We start from the raw sequence: 22,517 nt of genomic DNA on the forward strand, positions 1-22,517 counted from the left end.
GGCTTGGGAAGGGTATGAATCCACAGGAGTATGTGCTCGCATGTCTGTGAGTTCTTGTGCGTATGTATTTGTGTGTGCGAATGCTTTTGTATACCTGTCTGTGTGCTCATGTGTGTATGTGTGTTTGTGTTTATTGTGTTTGTGTATTTGCCTGAGTGTTTGCCTGTGTGACTTTGTATGAATTGTGTATGAGTGTGTTGAGTGTGTGTGCAGGTGTCTCTGTTGTGTGCATGTGTGAGTTTGGGTGTGTGTATGAGTGTGGTTTGTGAGTGTAAATGTGTTTGGGTGAGCATATCAGTGTGCGCATGTGTGTAGTTGCCTGTGTAAGTGTGTTATTTGTATATGGTTTGCACGTTGTGTGTAGGAGTGCACTTTGTGGGTGTATTTGTGTATATGTGAGTGTATACTTACACAATACTGTGTAAGAATTGTGTTTTTGTGAATGTGTTTATGAGTGTGTTCTGACTAGTGTGTATGTGTATTTTTTGTGTGAGCACTATGTGTGTAATTGTGCAAATGTGAGCATTTGTGTGTTGTGGCTGCGCGGTGTTTGAGTGTGCATTTGTGTATATCTGAGTATATATATTTGCCTGTGTGTGTGTGTGTGAGCGCGCGTGGGAGCGGGTGTGTGCCGTCGCCACGCGCCTCCACCTCCCCACGATCCGCCCCACTGGCACGGGAGCAGAGGCGGCGGCTGGGGCAGGGGCGGGGGCCGGGCCGGGTCAGGGGCGGGGGCCGGGCCTGGCCAGGGCAGGGGCAGGGGCAGGGGCAGGGGCAGGGCCGGGCGGGCGAGGGAGGGACTCGCGCGGGGGGAGCCGGCTGCACAGGCGCCGTCGCCGCTCCCACTTCGCCCTTTAAATCGGTCTCCAAGCCGATTACGGCTGATCTCCCACGTGACGTCCTACCTTCTGTCTCCCGGAGCGCGGTGCCCGAAGACAGTCCTCCACAGGCTGCCGCGCGTCGCGCCGCCCCAGCCGGCGGCGGGGTCTCGGGCTCCCGCAACTTCGGGCGGAGCAGCGGGCGGCCGGGGCGCGCTCCCCGACCACTCTCCGCGGGGCGTCGGGGGCTCGCTGGGCTTCGCTTCGCCACGAGGGCGGCAGTCGCGGCGGAGAACGTGCCTGGGCGCAACCCGGCGCCCCTCCGACCCGCGCGGCGCTGCGCCCGGAGGCCAGCGGGGTGCCCTGTGCGCAGCGTCAGGAAAGGGGGCGCCCTTTGCCAGCCTGGACCCCAGCGAGCGAGCTCCGGGGGGCGCCGCCGGCGGATGGCCGCGAGGCAGGGCTGAGCCCCATGCGCCCTCGCCATGCAGAAGAGCGTGCGCTACAACGAGGGGCACGCCCTGTACCTGGCCTTCCTGGCCCGCAAGGAGGGCACCAAGCGCGGCTTCCTGAGCAAGAAGGCGGCCGAGGCGAGCCGCTGGCACGAGAAGTGGTTCATCCTCTATCAGAATGTGCTCTTCTACTTCGAGGGCGAGCAGAGCGGCCGCCCGGCGGGCATGTACCTCCTGGAGGGCTGCAGCTGCGAGCGGGCGCCCGCGCCGCCCAGGGCCGGGGCCGGGCCGGGCGGCTCCCGGGACGCGCTGGACAAGCAGGTACCGCGCGCCCTCCTTCCCCGCCCTCCGCCCGCGGCCGCGGCGCTCCCCAGCCCTTCTGACCCCAGAGGTCCAGGTGGGGCTCGGGGCCCCTGCTCCGGACCGAGCTTCCCCTGCTGCGTTCGCGGCAGGGCGTCTCCACGCGCCTCCGCATCTCCATCCCTCCTCCCCACGCCGTGTAACCGCTGGGAATGGGCGCGCGGCTCGACCCTGACAGCGGGGTCGGGGGGCTTTTTAGCGTCATCACTAACCACCCAGTGCTCTGGAGGCTTTCGAAAGGATTTAGTGTGGTGACAGGTGTTGACACCTGTTGGATTAGACAGCAAGAGGGAACTAACTTACTGGGGAAAGTTAGGTTCCTCCCTGCCCCAGCTGGAGCGCGTAGGCTCTTTGCCTGCAGGTGCTTGGCTCCCGGTGGTGCAGGGAACCGGCGGGCTCCCGGGGCGCACAGGCGCTTTCTGTTGCCCTTTTCAATCTGTCTTTGTGGTTTACGTCGGTTTACCTTGCTAGCATTTCACATGCTGGGTCTAATTACGAAGGGAAATGTGTATCTAATACCCTCAGGTTTAGCACTGGTACCGCGTTCCTGCTATGTTTAAACCTGTGGGTATTTAAAAAAGACCTCTTCCCTGCACTTTTAAATGAGTGCTTTGAAAACTAATGTGACCTTTTTATCCTGGGTAATAGTTTTTTTTTAGTTTTGCTATGTACGACTCAGGGAGGGAAAAAGCCCCTCTAGATTTAGTAACTCCTGCAGCCCATTCCTGAAAATGTGAAATTTGTATTTTTTTAAACCACCATTTGGTTATTAAAGTTAAAACAGACTAATTTTATATTCCCAAATGTTCTCATTTTGCTTCTGGGTCTTCACCTTGGAAAAAAAAAGAGGCGGATTGTCTTTGCCATTGCATAAAAACATTTCGCAGCTGAATTTTACCTGCAAGTCAGACTCCAGGCTTCTGCTGCAAACCGCCAGGGGCGGCTGTGGGAGGCGCTAGCGAGGGAACGACCGTGAGGTGCCTGCCTGACCCCTGGGGCGCTCAGAACAATGCCTAAAATTAAGGCGAATTCAAACTAGATCACCAGAAGTTTGATTTTTTTTTTTCACTTTGGTTTCACTGTAAATCTTTAACAGACTTAACTAATTAAACTTGTTATAACAACACTTAGAGATCTGAAATTTTAAAAATATGCCCTTTGGTTTTAAGGGCAAGTTGAAAGTTATTTGAAAAGCTGATTTCCAATTTTGTAGATATGGATCCTGGAAATATAAGTTTCAATTTCAGTTCATTCACTTTAGAATTTAAATTGCGAGCAGGAGAAGGGTTTTGAGGAAACATTTTTGTTTTTCAAGGTCTATTTTTTTTCTTTTGGTGAGATTTTATTTAAAGCTATGTCCTCCAAGGCCCCACGAGCCACAGCTGAAAGGCTTTTTAAGTGTTATTATGTCTAAATAAAATAGCATACTTTAAATTACTCTGAATACATAATTACAAACTATGTTTCTCATTGTATTTACACTAATATCAGGAGATAACCTCTTTTATTTATGTATTTTTTTGAGTTGGAGGTGGGGAACTGTTACCTATTGCAATTTATACAGCTGGCTGTTAGTTAATATTCTTTGAAAACCAACATTTTTCTACTTGGGAAATATTTGAACACTCATCTTCAGAACGGTTTCCTTTACCCCAAACTTTGTGAAGAAATGTAACCTCCAGATAGTCTGACTTTTATGCCACTTTCTAATGGCATAACAGGCCATCTTATGCAAACATAATTCTGTTTATCATACAATTTATGAGCATTTCTCAATCATTTTATACATCTCCAAGAGGTTAGAAATGAGAACCTTTTGTGTTTGTAGAAAAACTGAGATAAAGAGAGGCCAAGCCGTCCAAATGGATTAGGAGTTGGACTGGGAAATCTGTTAAGTTTTGTCTTTTCTTAGGCATGCTTCTGTGACTTGGGCTAGTTCGGCAGATTGATGCTTTTCTCCACCACTGCCTGTCTAGGTGTGTTTGAAGAATTCAGATGAAACTGTGAAGATAAGAGACAAGAATAACGTCCTATCTTAAATCTATGCTTTATGCAGTTGGTTCCCTTTCAGTTAATTTGTGTTGCTAATGTGCTCACATCAACTCTCGCATCTAGACGGCAGGACCTTGTGAACCTGGGGAGGCGGAAGGTGGGTGTGAGGCACTGAGCAGGGACCGCCTCAAGGTTCGCCTTTCCCAGTGTGATTCTGGAGCTTTCCACATAAATATCTCCATCAACCCCAGGAACAAAGTTGAAGGTTAGGGCTTGAAATAGGACTTAGGGAGGCAGCGTGGGTTTCGTCCACCAGGCTTCTATGTGACTTCTTTAGGCATATCTCTTAATGTTTTCTCTATTTTTTTTTCATCTGTTAATGAAATCTGTTTCTTAATATGTAAAAATTAAGGGTTTAGCTAAGGTGATTTCCAAGTTACTTTATAATAATGACATCTGTTTCTGAGGTTATGATAGGGTGAGCTTTTTGCTGTGTAGAGGATGTGAAAGATAATTTCACAAGATTTAAAGATTACCAGTCTCCAGTAAAGACTGCGTCTGAGAAGCTGAGGACGAGCAGGTGACCGAAGTGGACATCCAGATGTGCAAACCTCTAGAAACGTCCCTGCCTGAGGCAGAGACACATCATTCACAACGGAGAGCAACATATTGTAATGTCGTTGACAGTGACTATAGTTGATATAATTTTTGCTATAAAATACCTCTAATCATTCTTGCCAACTTAAATTCTACTCCTTCAACTAAGATTAAAATGCTAATTAATTGTATTTTTAGGTGAGTTATAAAAAGAAAACACTCTTGGTTCATCTAAAAAATAACTCAAAGTAATTCGATTGACAAAAGAAAACAATTGTCTTTTTAACCACTTTGCCCTCAACTGTTTCCAGTCAAGAAGAAGAAAAACTTTTTCACCTTCCAAATGTGCCTCGGTTGAAGGAATATTTGCATTGCTCCGCTTTTTTTCCATACTGTCCCAAGATCTCAGTTCGGTAGGTCTTTGGGAGATTGCAGGGCTCTCTTATCAACCTTCCACAGTGGCTACTGCCTAGTGGTAGTTATGGTGATACAATCGAAACGAGTTTAGTTAAAAAATTGTAAGTGGTGTTCCTTTTCTCGAAAATGTATGTTGTTGGTACTTCTTTCTATGACAGCTCCATTTATGGAAAATAAAAATAACGTACCTTTCGTTGCAGGTGAAAGTGTTTCAGAAAGGGAATTTACATCAGTAAGTGCATCCTACGTGCTAGGCCTGGTGTAACCCTCCATGAGCTCATCTGATTTGAACCTCACTTTAGCTCTGAGAGATTAGTAGTATTTGTTCCATTTTTGCCTGTGGTAACACTGAGGCTCAAAGAGTTCTTGGGAGATAGTAAAAATCCTACTCCAGGTATGAAGACTGAATAATCTTGCTGATTGACCTACTAAGGAGACAATTTAAATCCACTGAGCTTCAGGAAATTTCAGATCTGGGTGGGCTGGGATTGAAGTTGTAGGTGAACCAGTTTTCTGTTAATTTTTACATTCCTTTTGGGAGCTGTTTCAAGGGCTGTTGGGATTCCTGAGGAATACAATCGCAGACCATTACATTTTCAAAGAAAAACGGGACTTGCTAGTTTACATGGCGCTCATTTTCTTCAGTAGGGATCTTAGAAACATCTGCCCTTCAGGTGGCGGCGCACAGCTCAGTCTGTCTAAGTGGCTGTGTCTGTCTCCCTGCTAGTAGGAGAGACATTTAGGCACAAAACCATTTTTATTCTTATTTTTCAGATAATGTTAAGTGTTCTCGTCAGCCTGATTTCAGCTGCTTTTTGGGGAAAATGTCTCTCCAGTTCTGGAGGTTTAAAGTAGTAGGTGCTTGTCATATTTGTACTGAATTAAACGTGTTGATTTAATGTAGAGGGATGAAAGCGATGTGATTTCCCTGTCACCTCAATGCTAGCCAGTCACTTTAGCCTTCCCTCCTGGACCACAGGCAGAGGATTTTAGTCATCCTATCGAACTGAGCAGAGCTCATGCAGGCCCTGAAACATTTGCAGAGGGTGGGGAGTGTAGGTGGTGGGTTTTCATTCTAGTTCATGGTGTTTAATTGATGTATAGCCAACTCGGTGTTTTCTTTCCAACCATTGCTTATTGAACACAAATAAAGGAGAAATGGAATAAAATATTTGCTAAGTCTTATAAAAAGTTTTAAAATATACTTTAGGGAAGAAAATGATTTATTACTGGAAGTTTGTAATCATTCTTCCATTTAAACTTAAATGAAGAAAAATAATTTATGAATTAGAAAAATTTAGTGGATTTTACTTTTGGCTACAATAAACATTACTATTTATATTATTGTACTTATTAAGAATTCAATATAGAAAAATCCATCTTTGACGTGGCAGATATAGATAAAAATACATTTTTTATTATGACAGTACTTTTCTGTGGGTTTTAATAAGTGAGAGCTAAATGCACTATTAAATGGTGGAACCTGTTTGTAGTGTGATAACATAATTTTTCCCCTCTTTCAAGAATTAAAAAATATGGACACATATCTTTTATTGGATGATGATATGTCCTAAAGTAAATGTCATAACCAAATGTTTCTGGTTTTAGTGAGCCAATGCTAATAGTTTATTAAAATAATTGTTGAGATCACAGTTTGTTTAAGGCAGATTATATTTTAAATTTGATTTTGTACATATTTTCCAACAAATTTGACTTCTGTAGTCAATATAGTTTTAATTTTGTGGTATACAAAAATTTAGTCTTTAAGATTATTTTGTAATGAAATAAGCCAGAGCGATAAACAATATGGACTTACTTAGGTCTTAAATCCTAATTTCCAAATTTTAAAGTTCATTTTTCCTAAAGAAAGAGGTATGTGTGTGTTTATTGAGTGTGCTATCTTCTATCATTAAATATTAAACATTTGTTATGCAATTATGTGTTGGAGTGTACAGATTTTTATTTGTATCATTAATATTTCAAGATTTGAGTTGTAAATCCAAACTGTTTACAATTTGAGTAGCTTTGGTTTTTAGGACTAAGGATGTATAATGATTCCATTAAATTAATCGCAGTATAAATTCCTCTCTGAAATTAGCTTACCTTAATTTAAGACTGTATATAGTAAAATCTTAGCTAATATTTAAATAAAACTAGAAATTACATTTATTAGGTATCAATATAACACTATGGTAAATGTTTGGTTATTTTATAACATTTGGCCATTATTTCAAAATTAACCGTTATTCCAAAACTATTCATTCATTTCCATTGGTGTAATTTTAAAATATTAGCTGATTGAGAAATTATAAATACATTATTTTGGCTTCACCAAAGGGTATATTTTAGCATTTTTACCCAAGAAATTAAAATATGATTGTGTGTATATTTAGGAGAAAAATAGTAGCAGGTTTTTCTTTTCCTTTTTTTCCTTTCGTTTGAGAAAACACTGGTGTCAGTAGGTGGAATGGAGATGCAGAAAGCCATGCTCTCACAGTTTTCCTTTTTACTGGCACTTGAAAAAGGTATGATTCAATGGAAAACAAGGATTCGAATTATTTTTCCTAAACCTCCTCACAGTGAATGCAAAATACCCCAAATATACTCTTAGTGAGATGGAAAAAAAAAAGTTTGAGTTGATCTGTGTTTACTTAAATTTTTCTTTTCGAGCTGTGAAAGAAGTGAGAAAATTGGGGAGGCCTGTGTAAGCGTAATATACAGCATCAGAGTAGAAGAAGCTAAGGAGAGAATTCTCCTAAGATTGAGAAGATACAAATAAACTTGTGGTAATAAAAGCTACTCTTAAAAATAAAATTTATTGATCCTTTAGTACTGTATTTTCTTTAAATGTAGGCCACAATTCCTTTTATTACCTCTTCCCATACTACCAGTGTGACATTGCTGAGCTGTATGGTGATGGGAACAGCAGGGATCTGAGGGACTTTGGTTACTGTATTTTGCATTCTTTTCAGGATCCTGAAATGTTTTATTTTGTCATTGTCTGATTTAATTTAGACATTGCCTGATTCATTTCCTGAACTGTATTTATGAGCCCATGCCATTTGTGTGACTAATTTAAACAGTGGGTTTAGTGCTGTCAAATAGACTGCTGATTAGAAAGGAGGAGGTTTCCTGGGGTTAGCTCTGTGGGAACGGGGAGCTGGTAGCCTGGGCCAGGCTCATTGTGTCACATCGTAACTCCATTACAAGAGAAGTCACGACGAGATAATGCCAGTGATGCATAGGAATAGGAGACTTCTCATATCCAACATGAATTTCCTTTCTTTTAACTTTAAGAATATCAGTTTCCAGTTCAGATGGTAGTATGGTGTATGGTTCAGTTCAGGAATTACACTGTGGGGGTTTCAGTCTTGATGCAGCTACTAAAAGATATATGATGTTGAACAATTTCTCTTTCTTAACCTGGACCCTGACCTGTAAGCTGGGGATCCTGACAGTACCTATATCATCGGGTTGTTGCAAGGCTCGCAGGCAATGGTCCACGTCAACCTCTTACCCTGGGGCCTGGCCCATGAAAAGTCAGCACATTTGCCAGCTGGTGTTTTTATTACTTCTTTCTAATGTAATTCTTCTTTGACTTCTTTTTGTTTTCATTACTAGGGTCACTCAGGAAGTATTTTCCTCCTTTCCTCTTTAAAAAATACTTTTAACACACACAAGCTAGAACAGTTCAGGGAACGCCAATATACCCATCACCCAGCTTCCACAATCAACTTTCTGCTTTCTTTTTGTGTCTGTTTCCTTCACGCATTTTTTGGTTTGTTTTGATTTTCTTTTAGTCTATTTTAAAGCAAGTCCTAGATATCAGATTATTTCTCTCGTAAATAAGGAAGTTTTCCCTTTTTGGCATAGCCCTTGTTTGGCACCGAAGATTGCAGTAGATGTGGCTCTGAAAAGAATGGCCTTGGAAAGAGTTTGTCATGCATTTCTGTTTTAATGTGTGTTATTATAAGGGTTATAGTCTTTTTGTTTCTTTGAAATTATTATAAAGGAAAAAATTTAAGATAGTAGTTGTGAAGACATAAAGGTGGTGGAATTCACTTTTAAACAAGTTCAGGCATATTAAATCCTAAAGGGAAGGAATTAGAAATCAGTTGTTTAACCCTGATCATGGTGTAAAGGTATTTCCATGATTTGTTTTAAGTCACAGGGAAATTAAATGATCAGTGATCTCTGGCCGAGGACTCTTCTTTTCCTTTTCGAAGTCCATTCACCGAACTCTCTCAGCTGCGCAGATGGAACGGTCTTGTTTAGAGTGAAGGACAGAGCTTCTGCCTCTGATGCAATTAACGGTGTCAGGATTTTACATAGTTTTGCAACAGCCAGGACGTCTTCCATAAACCAATGTTTCATCCATCTTTCAAAATCAATTCCGAGAGCCAGCAGCTAGTCAATGTTATTTTAAGGCAATTACTAAGGTTTCATTAATCAAGTGTGTAGTCTGCTTTTTCTGGTGTTGCTAAACCTTTCTAGGGTTAGTCGGTTTCTGTCAGATGATGATTTGCTTAGGCCCTTTTCATTGCAAGGAAGACATACGGACTCAAGTTGTCTTGAATTATGGTGGCCTCTGTGTGTGGTCGGGGAACAGTGGGAATATTATAAAGCAACATAAGGGCGAGTCCCACTCTACTCTTCTCGTGCCCTAGCTAGTCTTTGGATGTTGGCACGGGCTGACCTGTTTTTCAGCATGTTTATACCTTTCTGGTTCCTCGCAGCTTCTGTTTTCTCACAGCTTCTGCTTTCCCTAACTTCAGGCAGCCATGCCCCTCGTGGTACTGAATCGCACTGCTCTATTCTGTTTTAATTCTCACTGCAGCATCTCTTCTTTACTTAGTATATTCAGGCTCATATTCTAGTGAAAGTATCTGATTTCTCAGTTCACATTTTGGGGCCAGACAAAACCACCGGTCTCTACCAGCCCAAGGACTGGCTGGCAAAGAGCAGGGCCATGGATAAGGGTGTTTCATGGAAAGTTTGGTGGGTGTGATAAACATTATTATTGACATGTCTGCATCAAACTAATTAATATTTATAACTATTTATAAATATAGGTACAGTAGTATTTATTCATTCTGAACTACATTCTCTTTCCTCAGTAGCAGTTTTATACCCTCCCCTTATCCATATCAGATCTTTCCATTAATATAATTTCTGTCTTCTGGGCCTGATTAGCCTCCTTTATTACTTAGGGTTCATGGTCATATTTTTCTTTACTTTTTAATATTTTAATATTCAAACATTTGAGCATTGTTCTGTTAATAATAAATTAAATATAAAACTATTTTTCGAAGTATAGCATACATGCAGAAAAGTGCACAAATCATAAGCGTGCCACTTGATGAATTTTCATAAAGTAAAAATATTTTTGTAAGCAGCACCCAAATCAAGCAATTGATGTGCTCTTTCCTCCAGAAACTAACCTCTTACCTGTTCGTCCTCACGTCTCCTAACCTCGGGTAGTGCCATCTTTACTTCTAACATTAGTGATTGCTTTGCTCTGTTTTTGAACTTTAGCATGGACTCATGCAGTAGGTACTCTTTTGTGCCAGGCTTCTTCCCCTCAACATCATATTTTTGAGATTCATCCATGTTGTTGGGTGTTGCAGTTCATCCCATTACCTTCTTTTGTGGTATTTCCCTGGATGAGTATACAGCAGTTTCCATAGCCATTCCTTATCTGCTGTTTGATGGACATTTGGATTGTTTCCAGCTTGAGGCTATTACAAACAATATGGCTATGTTTCCATAAATTCTTGTACAAGTCTTTTGTGAACATACATGTATGCATTTCTGTTGAGTATATACCCAGGAATGAAATTGTTGATTCATAGGATATACACATATTCAGCTTCAATGATTACCGCTAAATGTCTTCCAAAATAGTTATATCAGTTTGTGTTCCCACCAGCAAATTCCTGTTGCTCTACATCCCTGCCAACACTTGGTATCAGTCTCTTCAGTTTTAAACATTCTAATGAGTGTGTAGTAGTATCTCATTTGGCTTTTATTTTCATTGCTCTGATAATGACGTCGAGCACTGTTTCAAGTACTTATTGACTGTTTGGCTGTTCTCTGTCTCTAAGTGCTTGTTCAGCCTTTTGCCCATTTTTTTTTTTTTTTTTTTTTTGAGCTGTCTTGTCTTATTGATCCATAGAAGTTTTAATGTTAAGTTTAATTATACAAATTGTCATTTTTGTATGTAAAAAATTATTGAATATCAGAATTTCATATTGTTCATTCTAATATTTATGAAGACATGAGTCTTTTGTCAGTTATATGTATTGCAAATACTTCCTCCTATTCTGGCTTGCCTTTCTACTCCCTTAACGGTGTCTTTTAATGAAGAGAAGTTGAAAACTTTAATGTAGAGTAAGCTACCTTTTTCTTTCTGGCATCTATCTGCCCATGACATGGATGGGAATGGGACAACATCCAAAGGTACTTTTTGTGAAAGGAGCTGGGGCGCTCCCCTGCTGCTGTGTGGTCAAAGCAATCTCATGGATCGTAGAAGACGCAGCAGTAAGCAAAACAGAGTCTTCTCTCTTGGTTTGTTACATGGTATGTTTTCCTTTTGGAGGAAGGTTCCAGGGGCAGTTCTAAAAGACAGAAGGTATAATGTTCTTCCTTTCCTCACACTTCCTCAGGTCTGAGGTGTTCTCTCCCCAGCGCTGGTATTGCTCTTCCCCTAGAAATGCAGTTGTAATATGCACCAAAAGACCTGCACAAGAATTTTCATACCATGATTATCCCATTCCAGTAGCTCTAATGTCACCCCCATTTATCGCCTATTTGCACCTACATGTCTCATCCGGAAGGCTCAGATCCAAGAGGGGCAAGAGCGCTTTTGTAAAACTTAACCAGAATTAAGTTTAAATCCCTGACACCCCCTTTCAGCTATGCTACCACCTGGAGGCTGTGCCTACCAGGCTGGCCTGGGGATGCTGTTAAGAGCGAGAAAAGTGCGTCATGCCCAGCGCTGGTCAAGGCAGAATCCTCAGTTTCAAAATTTATCTATATAATGCCCTATAACCGTCGCAGACTTTGTCCAGATCATTGCCCAGGAAGTGGCCAACAAGGGATGACTCCTTCCTCAGAATACCTGCATTCGGTGATCAAACTGCCTCACTGAAGTGTATGGACCGGGAGGGAGTGAGGGGAGGGAGTGGGACAGTCAGTCCACTGCTGAGTACACAGCTTGGTTTCAGGGGCCACAGCGGCGTGGCTGGAATAGCTAGCCAGTAACCTGAAGAAGAATCAACATGGTGAGGCGGCCCTGATGGCCCTGAGAGGGGTGCGAAGGTCTGATGGCAGCCGACCTGCCAGGAGCGGGAACAGCTCGACCCCTTCTGACCTGGTCTCTCCATTGTGAGACAAACGGGTCAACTTTTGTCAAGAGTCACAGGTCTGCCCTGTGTGGTAGCCTCTGCATTAGATAGAGTCAGGTGCCATCAGCAGCTTCCTTCCAATTGGTTCCAGCAGAACCACCCCTTCCCATGGGCTTCTACACGAGTGTTCCAGAAAGTTCAGTCAGCAGTCGTGGTTTGTCCCTGGGTTCATGTTTCCTAAGAAGGGTCTCTTTAATCTGCCAGTATCTAGTTTTCCAAGTGGCAGACCAAACAGCTATGCCATTGGCAGCAGCCCCCAAGTCTCAGTGTTGCCCCCTGACTGGATCCACTACATGTGCTTTTGCTTCTGTGTAGCTGACACTGAGGCTGAAGAGCCACAGGACCCCAGCGGGTGCCACTGGGTTTCAGCTTAGCCAGACCCCAGTGAGCCAGGCCCAGACATTTAGGGAATCTCTGTGAATTGATGGCCCCATTGAGTCGGTGGCTTTACTGCAAGTAGCTGAGCAGATAAAGTCTCCCCACAAAGGGATGCTTGCTATTTTTTATGCAAGGGTAAGATGCTGCTGAACACAACCTAGCTATGTTCTTGAATATATTTTTCCATTTGACAAGCAAGGTTTGGCCCTTCCTACTTTGTTAGTTCTTGAATCTGAGTTGATTCATCCTAAAATGGGAATTTCTGGCTGGAGAGTTATAAGGTTTCTCTGGGTCAGTTTCAACAGGGACTCAGCAGTAAGCTAATAGTTGCCTGCATATCTTAGAATTTTATTTGAATGCTGGACAATGTGTATGAAAAATCAAAGAGATAATTGGATGCTCTGCATGATATTTTCCTTCAGGGAGAATTTCCTTTTGCCTTCTCGCAGGTGTTAGCATGGGGTTGTCTTATATTAATCAGTTCTGGGGTTGAGCTGGTGAAAGCTAGGTTTCAGGATTTGTGAGAATTTGTCTATTTCCAGTTAGCCCTAATTTCTAAAGTATAGTCTTTCCGGGGTCTCATCTGTAGTTCTGGGTGTTTACAAATCCCTGTACCTCTTGGTCTCCCCCCAGCTCCACGAGACTGCTAAAAACTCAACACCGTGAGTAAAACAGCTCAACATGCAGCCTCTTAACCGCTGCCTTCCACTTAGCCTCTTGGCTCTCTACCGCTTAGAAATCAGCAAATTCCTTGAAAGGAACAACTTCCAAGACTGTCAGACTCACTAATTTACTTCTCAAAGGTGTCTTTACTTCTTAGGTTCTGGCTGTCTTGTGCACTCACTGATACTTTCAAATGGATTTTTTGGTGTGTATGTTGTGTCCAGCTTTTCTAATTATTAGTGTGCGCATGGCGGGGTGGGGTTGAGGGGGTAAGGGGAGGGTCTGTAACAAGCTATTTCGCCGTTACCACTTAGGAATGAGTGTTAATAGTCAGACAAAAAAATGAGTGAAACTCCTTTCAAACAGTGGAAGAGGTGTTGTGTGTTTTTTTCCTGGAAATTTATGTGTTAGTTACTTCTAATTCAGTAATGACAAAATACTGAGAAGTCAATTCACAACTAATCCTCATTTTATCAATTTAATTCTGAACATCTTTGAATATGGAGTTTTTGGACAAAATAAAGCAAAAATATGATTTTATATTCTTAAAATTTTTACAGATGTTTATCTTTATCCTACTACTGAGTGGTGAGGTATATTTTGAGGTTACTACTGTATAAGTTCCATTTTGTGCTTTACATAGAGGATTTAGTTTAAACTTTCCTTTTAGGTAGTTTCCTCATCTGATGTCTGTCTATCTATCCATTATCTATCTATGTATCTCTCTTCATTGATGAACATCTATCATTTGTCTGTCTAATCTGTCCTCTTAGTTAATGAGCATTTAGTATAAAGCAATCATCTTTCTCCAGGCATAAGTCATCTCTTTCTGGTTAGAAAGTAAAACAAAATAAAAATTAGACTATTCCATCTAGGGTACTAACTTGTTAGATTTTTATGAACATTGTTTTGTATTACACAATTATAAGATCTACCATTTAGTGAGTGCTGATTTGGGGTTAAAGAGCCAACCACTTTGCATATATTATCTCATTTAATCTTCATGACCACCCTGAGATGAGGGTATCTTTTGTTTTGTTTTGCAGATGAGGATACTGAGGTTTAGAGTGGTTTAGTAATTAACGTAGGTAAACCTTTATTAAGCAACAATAATAATAGAGCCTGGTTTAGTAACTTAGTATTTGCTGAGCTCGGCCCTTACCTAGGAGCTAGAAATACAGCTTAATCAAATTCAGTTTCCCCTTTTTAACCGAGAGGGGACAGCTTTGTATTATTCAGTCTTCCTCTTCTTCCTCTTGGTACATTTGCAGTTTGAGTGGAAAACTTCCAGTGTGATCTGGCCACCTTCATAAAGCCCATAAGACAAGTTACTGTTTCCACCCCCGATTCATGAAAATAAGTCAACAAAGCAAAGCTATGGGTCCATATTTTCTAAGGGAAGCATTAGAACCAGCTTATGCAACCTCCATAACCTCTGTGTGCTTGAGCCTGTGCTGAGGGCCTGAGAGTTGGGATGGTAGAGAGTGGGGTTCTGGGGACAGGTCAGTCTGTCTCCAAAGCACTCGGTCTTTCTCTCGTTCTGCTCACGTCCTGTGCAGGCTTCCTTCTTGGTGTCTGTCCCGACCAGGAAGGACTCAGCACTGAAGATGTAGGAGACACAGCCCTCCCTGCCATTTCAGACTTGGCTATGCGAGGGCTCATGACTCAGAGAAAACTTCTTTGTGCCTTGATTTATGCCACCACTTTTTGGCCACTAGGTCTAACTAGGTTGTAGTCTTCTCTGATCCAGAGCAGTGAATACTGTTTTCTAAAACATTGGGCAACCGAGAATGATACTTGAAACCTGTTCCATCCATGTAAATGTTACCAAATGAGAAGGGGCATTTATATGTACGCTGTCTTTCTGTTCTGAGCCAAGGTACTTTTTTGTATTTGTTTTGTTGGCAATTTTCACCTGTTGTCTCTGGAACTGTTGAAGCAAAGGGTTGAACAGTAGCATCCTGTGACTGTAGTGCCTTAGCTGTAATTTCCTGCTGTGAACATTATTATGAAAGTTCACTTTCAGCATGCCAGGTGGAGCTGGAAACACCCTCCTTCCTGCTCACCTGCCACGTTCTTGTCTTCTAGCGCTGAAGATGCAATGGCATTTCATCTGGTTCAATGGTGCAGAACGCCCACTATATTCAGGCAAAGTTCTTGAGTTCCAATTTGGGATCCACCGTTAACTGGATTGTCAAGCTTAGTCATTTTCGCATCTGGAAAATGGGCACAATAATTCCTACCTCATAAAAAAAGTGGAAATATTAAATTAATTAATAACCTAAGTGCAAAGTGTCTTGTTAACTAAAATGCTACAAAGATACCATTTTAAGTACTTCACAATTACATTTTTTTCATTTAAATGATGATGATTTAAACAACAGGTCAGTTGAAAGGTTGGTTACCACAGATGTGTATTCTGTTAATTTTTATGGTCTATTTTGAGAACCTGCTAGTTTCTCTGCCCAGTTTGTTAGCATCTTTATGAGTTCAAGTTTAAAAAATTCTATGGAGAATATTTAGTGGATGACAAATTCCTTAAGAAATAGTTGGAAGATTACTTTTACCAAGTGCAGGAAAATATTAAAAGAATAGATCAGTGAATGGGTTTCCCATTGTCATTTAAATCCTTTCTGTTAAATAGGTCTTTCTGACTGTAATAACTATTAAATATATTGAAGTGAGATTAATAAGTAATTTATTCAGAAGGAAAATGTAGCTAAATTGATTTTGTGCTTTAAAAGTTTTCTTTCTTTCTTTCTTTTTTTTTTTTTTTTACAGAGGGTGTTTTAAATGTGTACTGAAAAGTAAATAAATTTTTCTCCCTTTTGGTGTTAACTGCCATGTTAACAGAACATTTTTAAAAGCAGCTTTTTATTTATAAAAGTAATGTTTGTGGGGATCTATGGTACAGTGTGATAACTAGTTAAAAATACAGTATTGTATCGTTGAATTTGCTAAGAGAGTAGATCTTCACCACACACATGCACACACATGCACACACGCGCACACACGCGCGCACACACACACACACACACACACCGGCAGTGATGCTCAGTGATGGATTTGCTAACTAAACCTTATCAGAGTAACCATCGCACAGCATACAGGGTATAAAATCATCACGTTCTTCATTAAACTTACACTTTAAACTCAAACAATGTTATTTGTCAATTTTATCTTAGTAAAGCTGGGGCGGAAAAGGAAGCCAGTGAATGGGTACAGACAGTGTATAGTTTTTGATTGCACGAGTTACATATAGAAGCGATCGGTTGTTCTGGCACCACTGCAGCCCGAGAAGATGCCAGTCAGACACCTGCATCGTATCCCAGTTTTGTGAAAGAATATCCGAGGCACATTCGGTCGGGGATAAACAATAGAGCTTGTTTGTTTATAAATAATTGAGTGTCAAGACTGAAGTTTGAGATCTTGAATCTGTCCAGGTGTCTCAGACACTAGCTCAAGAACCCAAATAGACCTCTGCCGTAACTAGCACCTAACCTTCCATTTCTATGCGGTTGCAATGGAAATTAAAATAGTAGTTATTATTCATATTTTAAAATTAAATGATGATATGTGTATAATTCTACTTAGCTTTCAAAATGCTTTCATATATTTTATCCATTTGATTTCTTAATAATCTGTTACTTGTGTGTCTTTTACAATTTCTAACTTTTTAAGACATTATTAAAATTTATTCTTTAAAAGGAGTAATGTGTATTGTGTAAAATTTGAAAATCACAAAGAACTATAAAATAAGAACATTGAAACCTGAAATTCCATCCCTCAGAGAAAACTATGTGTTGAACTGTTGGAGGATTTCCTTTAAGGGTTTTTTCTGTGTACGCACATAATAAATACATAGATACCTTTTAAAAGGGGCATACTTGGGATCATATTGTATGTAGAGTTTTGGATCCTGCTTTGTTGTTGTTAATGCTCACCTAAGGATATTTTTTCCATTGCTTTTCAGAGTGGAAGGGAGGAAAGGAGAAGAGAGAGAGAAACTTTGATGTGAGAGAGACACAATGCCTGGTTGCTCCTGGTTGCCTCCCTCCCTCGCCCTGCTGGGGAATGGGAGGGAACCCGCAACCCAGGTATGCGCCCTTGCCCAGGAATCGAACCCGGGACCCTGCAGCGGGAGGGCTGACACTGTAACCACTGCCCACACTGGCCAGGGCAGGTTCCTACTTTTTAAATGGATCATTATTATCATTTTACTTGCCAGTAAATATTTTTTCAAAAATATATTTAATTACCACACAACATTCTTTCTATTACACAGATGTAAAAGAAACATTCTCTTACTGTTGGATATTTGGGTTGCTTTAATATTATAAAGTTTTGCTTTGCTGTTGTAAGTAATGCTGCAGTGAACAGCAGAATGACATTTGTGGGTAAATTGTCAAGGCAGGTGGAGGCACATGCAAAAAAAAGAACAAACAGAAAAGGAGGAAGTGAGGCATCTTCTTAACCACCAGGATGAGGGTGTTTCCCCAACTTCTCCACCTTAATGAAAAACTAGCCTCTCTAATAAATACCCCGCTTGCATTGCAAGGTAGTTTGTAACTGGTTGGAAACCCAACGTTAAATGTAAATTTCTGGAATGAAAGTATGGCTTCATCTGTGAATAAAATACAGAAATAAATATGGCCAAACATGGTAATCTAATTTCTGGAAATACAGCTAGACTATGAATGTTTGTCAGTGGAATTTGCTCTCCCTAGGGTTGATGTTTGTTCTGACTATAGCGAGAGTGCTTGGGGCCATGATCAATGGGCTCCATTAGAATGCACAAAGTAGAAATGCCTGATCTGGCCATATTCCATTGATTTCAAGTATATTTGGATTATAATGTTTTCCATTTTCTGAAATTCAGATATTTTCGATCATTGTGCACATTTGATTGATGTGCTAGTTCTTAAACATTTTTACTAACTTTGGTTGCATTTTATAATACCATCTAGAAGCAAAAGCGGTAGCTTCCAGACCGAGACACTTGGCACTTATTTGTGTTTTCAAAACTCTTTGCTGTGTGTGCATTTGCAACACCATAGAGGTGTGTGGATGTCTATATAGCGTCATGTTCTCAGGGCCTTTGACCTCTGGTAATAATTAATATAAGGACAGGGGAAATCATGATTGTGTGAGGAAGAAAAACTCAGTGCTTGGCTTTCAAAGTGAAAATCTACTTGGAAAAATGGCAGATATTGCTACCAGCTGATCCTTACTGCGATTGGTGTTTATCTTTTCCTGCAGCCCCCTTGGGCCACAAGATCTTCGGTCACTAAAATTCAAGATGCTGCTGCTTCATACAACCACAACATCTTCTATTTTTTTGGCAGTGGGTTTTCATAGTTTTCCATTGTGGTTAGAAAATGGCAAATTTGACTGTTTGGTCATTTTAGCTGTCCTTAAATTTGATTATGTTACCTTTTGTGATTTAAAAAGACCAAAACAGAACAATTAAACCCTCCTGACTTAGGATACTCATTCTTTCCTACCTTTAATGTTGCTAACAGCTGCCTTGACTCCTTGGGATTATTGTCAGCCTTTCCACTGAAAGTTTGGCCACAGTCAGAACTCCTGAAGTAACGCCACTGAACTGTTTACCCACGTGAGTTTCAGTAAATGGGCTTTTCGTTGAAGATTATTTTAGGATCCTGGAAGGCAGATTTGTTGGGAGATTGTCACTTTGAGTAAGGGAAGAAGGCCCATTGGCTTTGCACCTGGCTGCCTTGCTGGCTGGTGAAGTGGAAGCTTCCAGAGAGCCTCCTCGCCTGCCACATCCCCTGTGACCCCAGTCCCCAGATCCCTCAGGATTGCTGCTAATGACATCCCAGTAAAATCCAGGCAGGCATTTTCTAGATACTTCGTAATCTCTTTTGCACATTTGTCTGAAAGCCACTTAAAATTTTGGAACTGTGTATTTATATATTGACTGTGTTGCTGTAGTCCCAATACACCAACACTAGTTACTTACACAGCTGCTGTTAAGACGTGAAAATCTCCCATTTTAGGTTTTATTAAGACTTGTTGTTATTCTTACTATTATTTGGCTTGCCACTGCTTAATTGATACTGCAGCATGGGTCCCAAGTTCTCCAGAACAATCTTGATTTAAAATATTCTCCTCTGTAGTTCCATAAGAACATCTGGGCTTTCAGGACATGGGGTCATGATTTGCTTTGGAAATTATGGTACCTGTACTTCCTGATAGCTTTGAAAACATTAAAAAGTGCTGGTTAGACTCTTAAATGGGATGTTCAGCAGTCTGGGTGGTACCGCTGAGATGGAAAGAGACTTTCTTACAATGAGGCGTGCTGCTTGTTGTTGCTGAGGCCTGAGTGCACCTTGGGGGGTGTGTGTGTGTTGTGGTGCTCTAGTAACAAACCTCCTCTTTAGGAGGTATCTCAGACATACTAAAAAGTACTTTTTTTTAAAGCAAAGCATCTAGTTTCAATGGGAAAATTGCAATGAGTGAAATATCTTTCGAGAGCAACTAAGCATTAACAATGACGTGCGTTCCGAGGGGGGCAGAAGTCTGGCGGTGGCTGAGCCCCTGAGAGTGGAGCAGCACAGCGGCATGGCCCCCGCTAACCCAGCAGGCCAGGCTGGGGTTAGGGCGGCTCTCCTGCTGGAGGTTGCATGCTCACCCCCATCTCCCTCCGGAGGCTTTCGGGAGGCCTGGAGGTGCTTCTGTGCCGGGCCCCTCCTCAGAGCCCCGGCGCCCGGCCCTCCTTTACTCACTAGGCAGGTGTGAGCGCTCGCTGGGCGGCACCGCAGTGAGGCCGAGGGGCGAGCTTTAAGGTGCATCCCGTGCAGGCCTGAAGTCCAGTCCGTGGGGGACATGAGCTGTGCGCTCGGAGGACATCTCTGATGACGTGTGAGGGGGACAAGGACCTGTCAGGGAGGCTTGTAGGAACATCCGAGGTCCTGTCCTTGCTCCTTGACGGAGGAACCAAGTTTAGCTGGTAGGAAGAAGGAAGAGCTAAACTCATTTCGGTTTACGTTGGGGACGTTTAGGTTCAAACTGGAAGTAATGTTTGGGCAAGACAGGCAAGGGGGACAAGGCAGACCACATTCATTGGCTTGTGAGTCGTGGGGAGACTTGCAGGGATGACAATGCAGGGAGGGGAAGGGGGGTGATTTGAAAATGTCATCTGGCATAGTGTTCTGGGACATGGCAACAAGGAAAGACGGGAGCCTGACGAGGAACCTAGGAATTTGCTTCTATTATGAATGTTTACTGTGAGGGATTTTTCCCGGTATCAAACAGGGCTTTACAAAATTAGCTTAGAGCAGAGTTTCTCAGGGTGAGCCACCTGTTATGAGGAATATTCACTTGTGTGCCTTGGTGTTGGCCACTTGTTAAAATGGGTTCACACCAAAAAAGTGTAGGGAAAATCTGAGTTACCCAAAGTGAAGCAAATAGGATTTCTTAGAACCTAACGCAAATTTTTTTGTTACTCTTCTCTTGCTTGATAGTGTATTCTAGAACCAGGTGGGCTGGCACACCGAGCTGCAGAGACCAAGCTGTGGCCCAGGCTCTCCCCCCATCCTGTTCTGTTCCCACTCTGGGCCCCTCTGGTTACCACCAACATGTTGGAGTCTCTGTGGCAAATTCAGGGCATGGAATGATGGAAGCTCTGTCTAGGAGTCTCAGTGGCTGAGTCTCCACTTTTCTGGCCACCTGGCCAAGTTGCAATTACCTGGGCCCTCAGGAGGTGACAGGGGCTCTCTGGGATCCAGGTTACAGCAGACCTTTGGACCAGTTGCTCTGTATCCTGAGCATGTCTTCACCTGAGAGCACTTGGGTGCAAAGCCACTCACTACCTGGATGGGCCACCCAGACAAAAGGTGCTATTTAAGTAACTACACAATATCCTTGATTTTGCCTCTTGGCCTGCAAAGCCTCAGATATTTTCTACCTGGCCCTTTACAGAAAAAGTTTGCAGACCTTTGCTCTAGTCTTGTACTGTCCATTATGGTAGCCACCAGCCGCACGTGGCTTTGAGCACTTAAAACAAATTGAAATGTGTTGCTAAGTGTTTACTCGTATACACGTTGGAATTTGAATAAGAAAAAGAACTTAAAATATTAATTTTTAAAAATTTGATTAGATGTTAAAAGGATATTTTGAATACACTGGGTTAAATAAAATGTATTATTAAAACTAATTTTACCTGTTTCTCTTTACCTTTTTCCATGTAGCCACTAGCTAAATTACATACAGGGCTTGCGTCACATTTCTGTCCCATAGTGCTGATTACCCATGTTTTTTGCCCACAGAGCTCTATTTTCAAGGAGCTTCTTGAGTAAACTTAGCTGATATTTCTTGGGGCACAAGTGTCATATTAGCAAATATGACAGAGCCCTACACATACGCTATTTTGAGAGTCTGTGTTTTGTTGACAGCTGAGCTGTAGTTTAATAGATGTAAACTCTTACCTCTAAATAATGTTACATACTTTCCTTTGTGTTTTTCAAATACAGATATGTTTATTATTTTATGTTTTATTTTAAATCACGTATTTTTTATTCTTCTCATTATGTATGTTTTAAAATCTATGAGCTAAATTTTTCCTGTGCTGTAAAAATCATGACTTCATCATGTCTACGCTGATCCAGCAAGTCCACTTGTAGGAGTCTGTCGTAAGGATACAGTAGCATGAGTGTGCAAAAATGTGCATGTGAGGATGCTCATTATAGCATTGCCTTTAATAATGAAAAGCTGGAAAGAGCCTCGATGCCAGCTATAATGATTGAGTATTTCAATTATGGAATATCTACACAGTGATATTGCCCATATAATTATGCCAATGAGTTATTAAAGAGTATTTATAAACGATCAATATTTTAAAGAGAAATATATGAATTTATATTTCCAATATTCTGAAAGAAAACAAGTTCTAACTGTTCATACTGATTCTGTTTGTAGATTTTAGGTTATTTTAATTTTCTTTATGCCTACTTACATGTTCTAGTTTTCTGTAGTTCACTTGTATATCTTATATAATTAATTAGAACAATTGTTTTGCCATTTAATAACTATGCATGAAAGAGCTCCTTGGAAATAATAAAATTCAAAATTCTAAGTGAACATATTTATGTGGCGTGGGAATTCAAAAAGTAGATTTTATTGTTCTATAATAAGAGATATTAGATAAAAAGCATTTCCCCCCAGACTACTCACATGTCATAAACAAGTGGTTCTAATAATAAGGTAAGTAGTCGTTGGTAGGGAGGGAAGAAGTTTGTACTACCTAAAACATAAAGTTCTTATTCAAAAATCTTCCGAGATCCACCCTGGGTTCTCCACGTCACCACAATTGTGATGGCCAGTGATTTTTCCACTAAAATAATTTCCTGAGATTTTCAAATGCTTCGTGGGTAGTTATTTTTAAGTGACCCAGCACAGGAAGGATGTGGAGGGCG

The 22,517-nt window shown here is 41.4% G+C and overlaps 1 protein-coding gene across 2 annotated transcripts in view; it reads left to right on the plus strand.

The window, feature by feature from the left end:
• The first annotated feature begins 1,300 nt into the window (after positions 1–1,300).
• The window catches only part of RASGRF2 (Ras protein specific guanine nucleotide releasing factor 2), a 159,076-nt gene continuing 137,859 nt past the window's right edge, over positions 1,301–22,517 (plus strand). For both annotated transcript variants that reach the window (XM_087815078.1, XM_087815077.1), the window contains exon 1: positions 1,301–1,588. In XM_087815078.1, coding sequence (XP_087671204.1) covers positions 1,301–1,588 — 288 coding nt within the window. The remainder of the gene's footprint in view (positions 1,589–22,517) is intronic.

The sequence above is a fragment of the Miniopterus natalensis genome, chromosome 3, assembly GCF_054644295.1.
Source record: "Miniopterus natalensis isolate mMinNat1 chromosome 3, mMinNat1.hap1, whole genome shotgun sequence".
NCBI lineage: Eukaryota > Metazoa > Chordata > Mammalia > Chiroptera > Miniopteridae > Miniopterus > Miniopterus natalensis.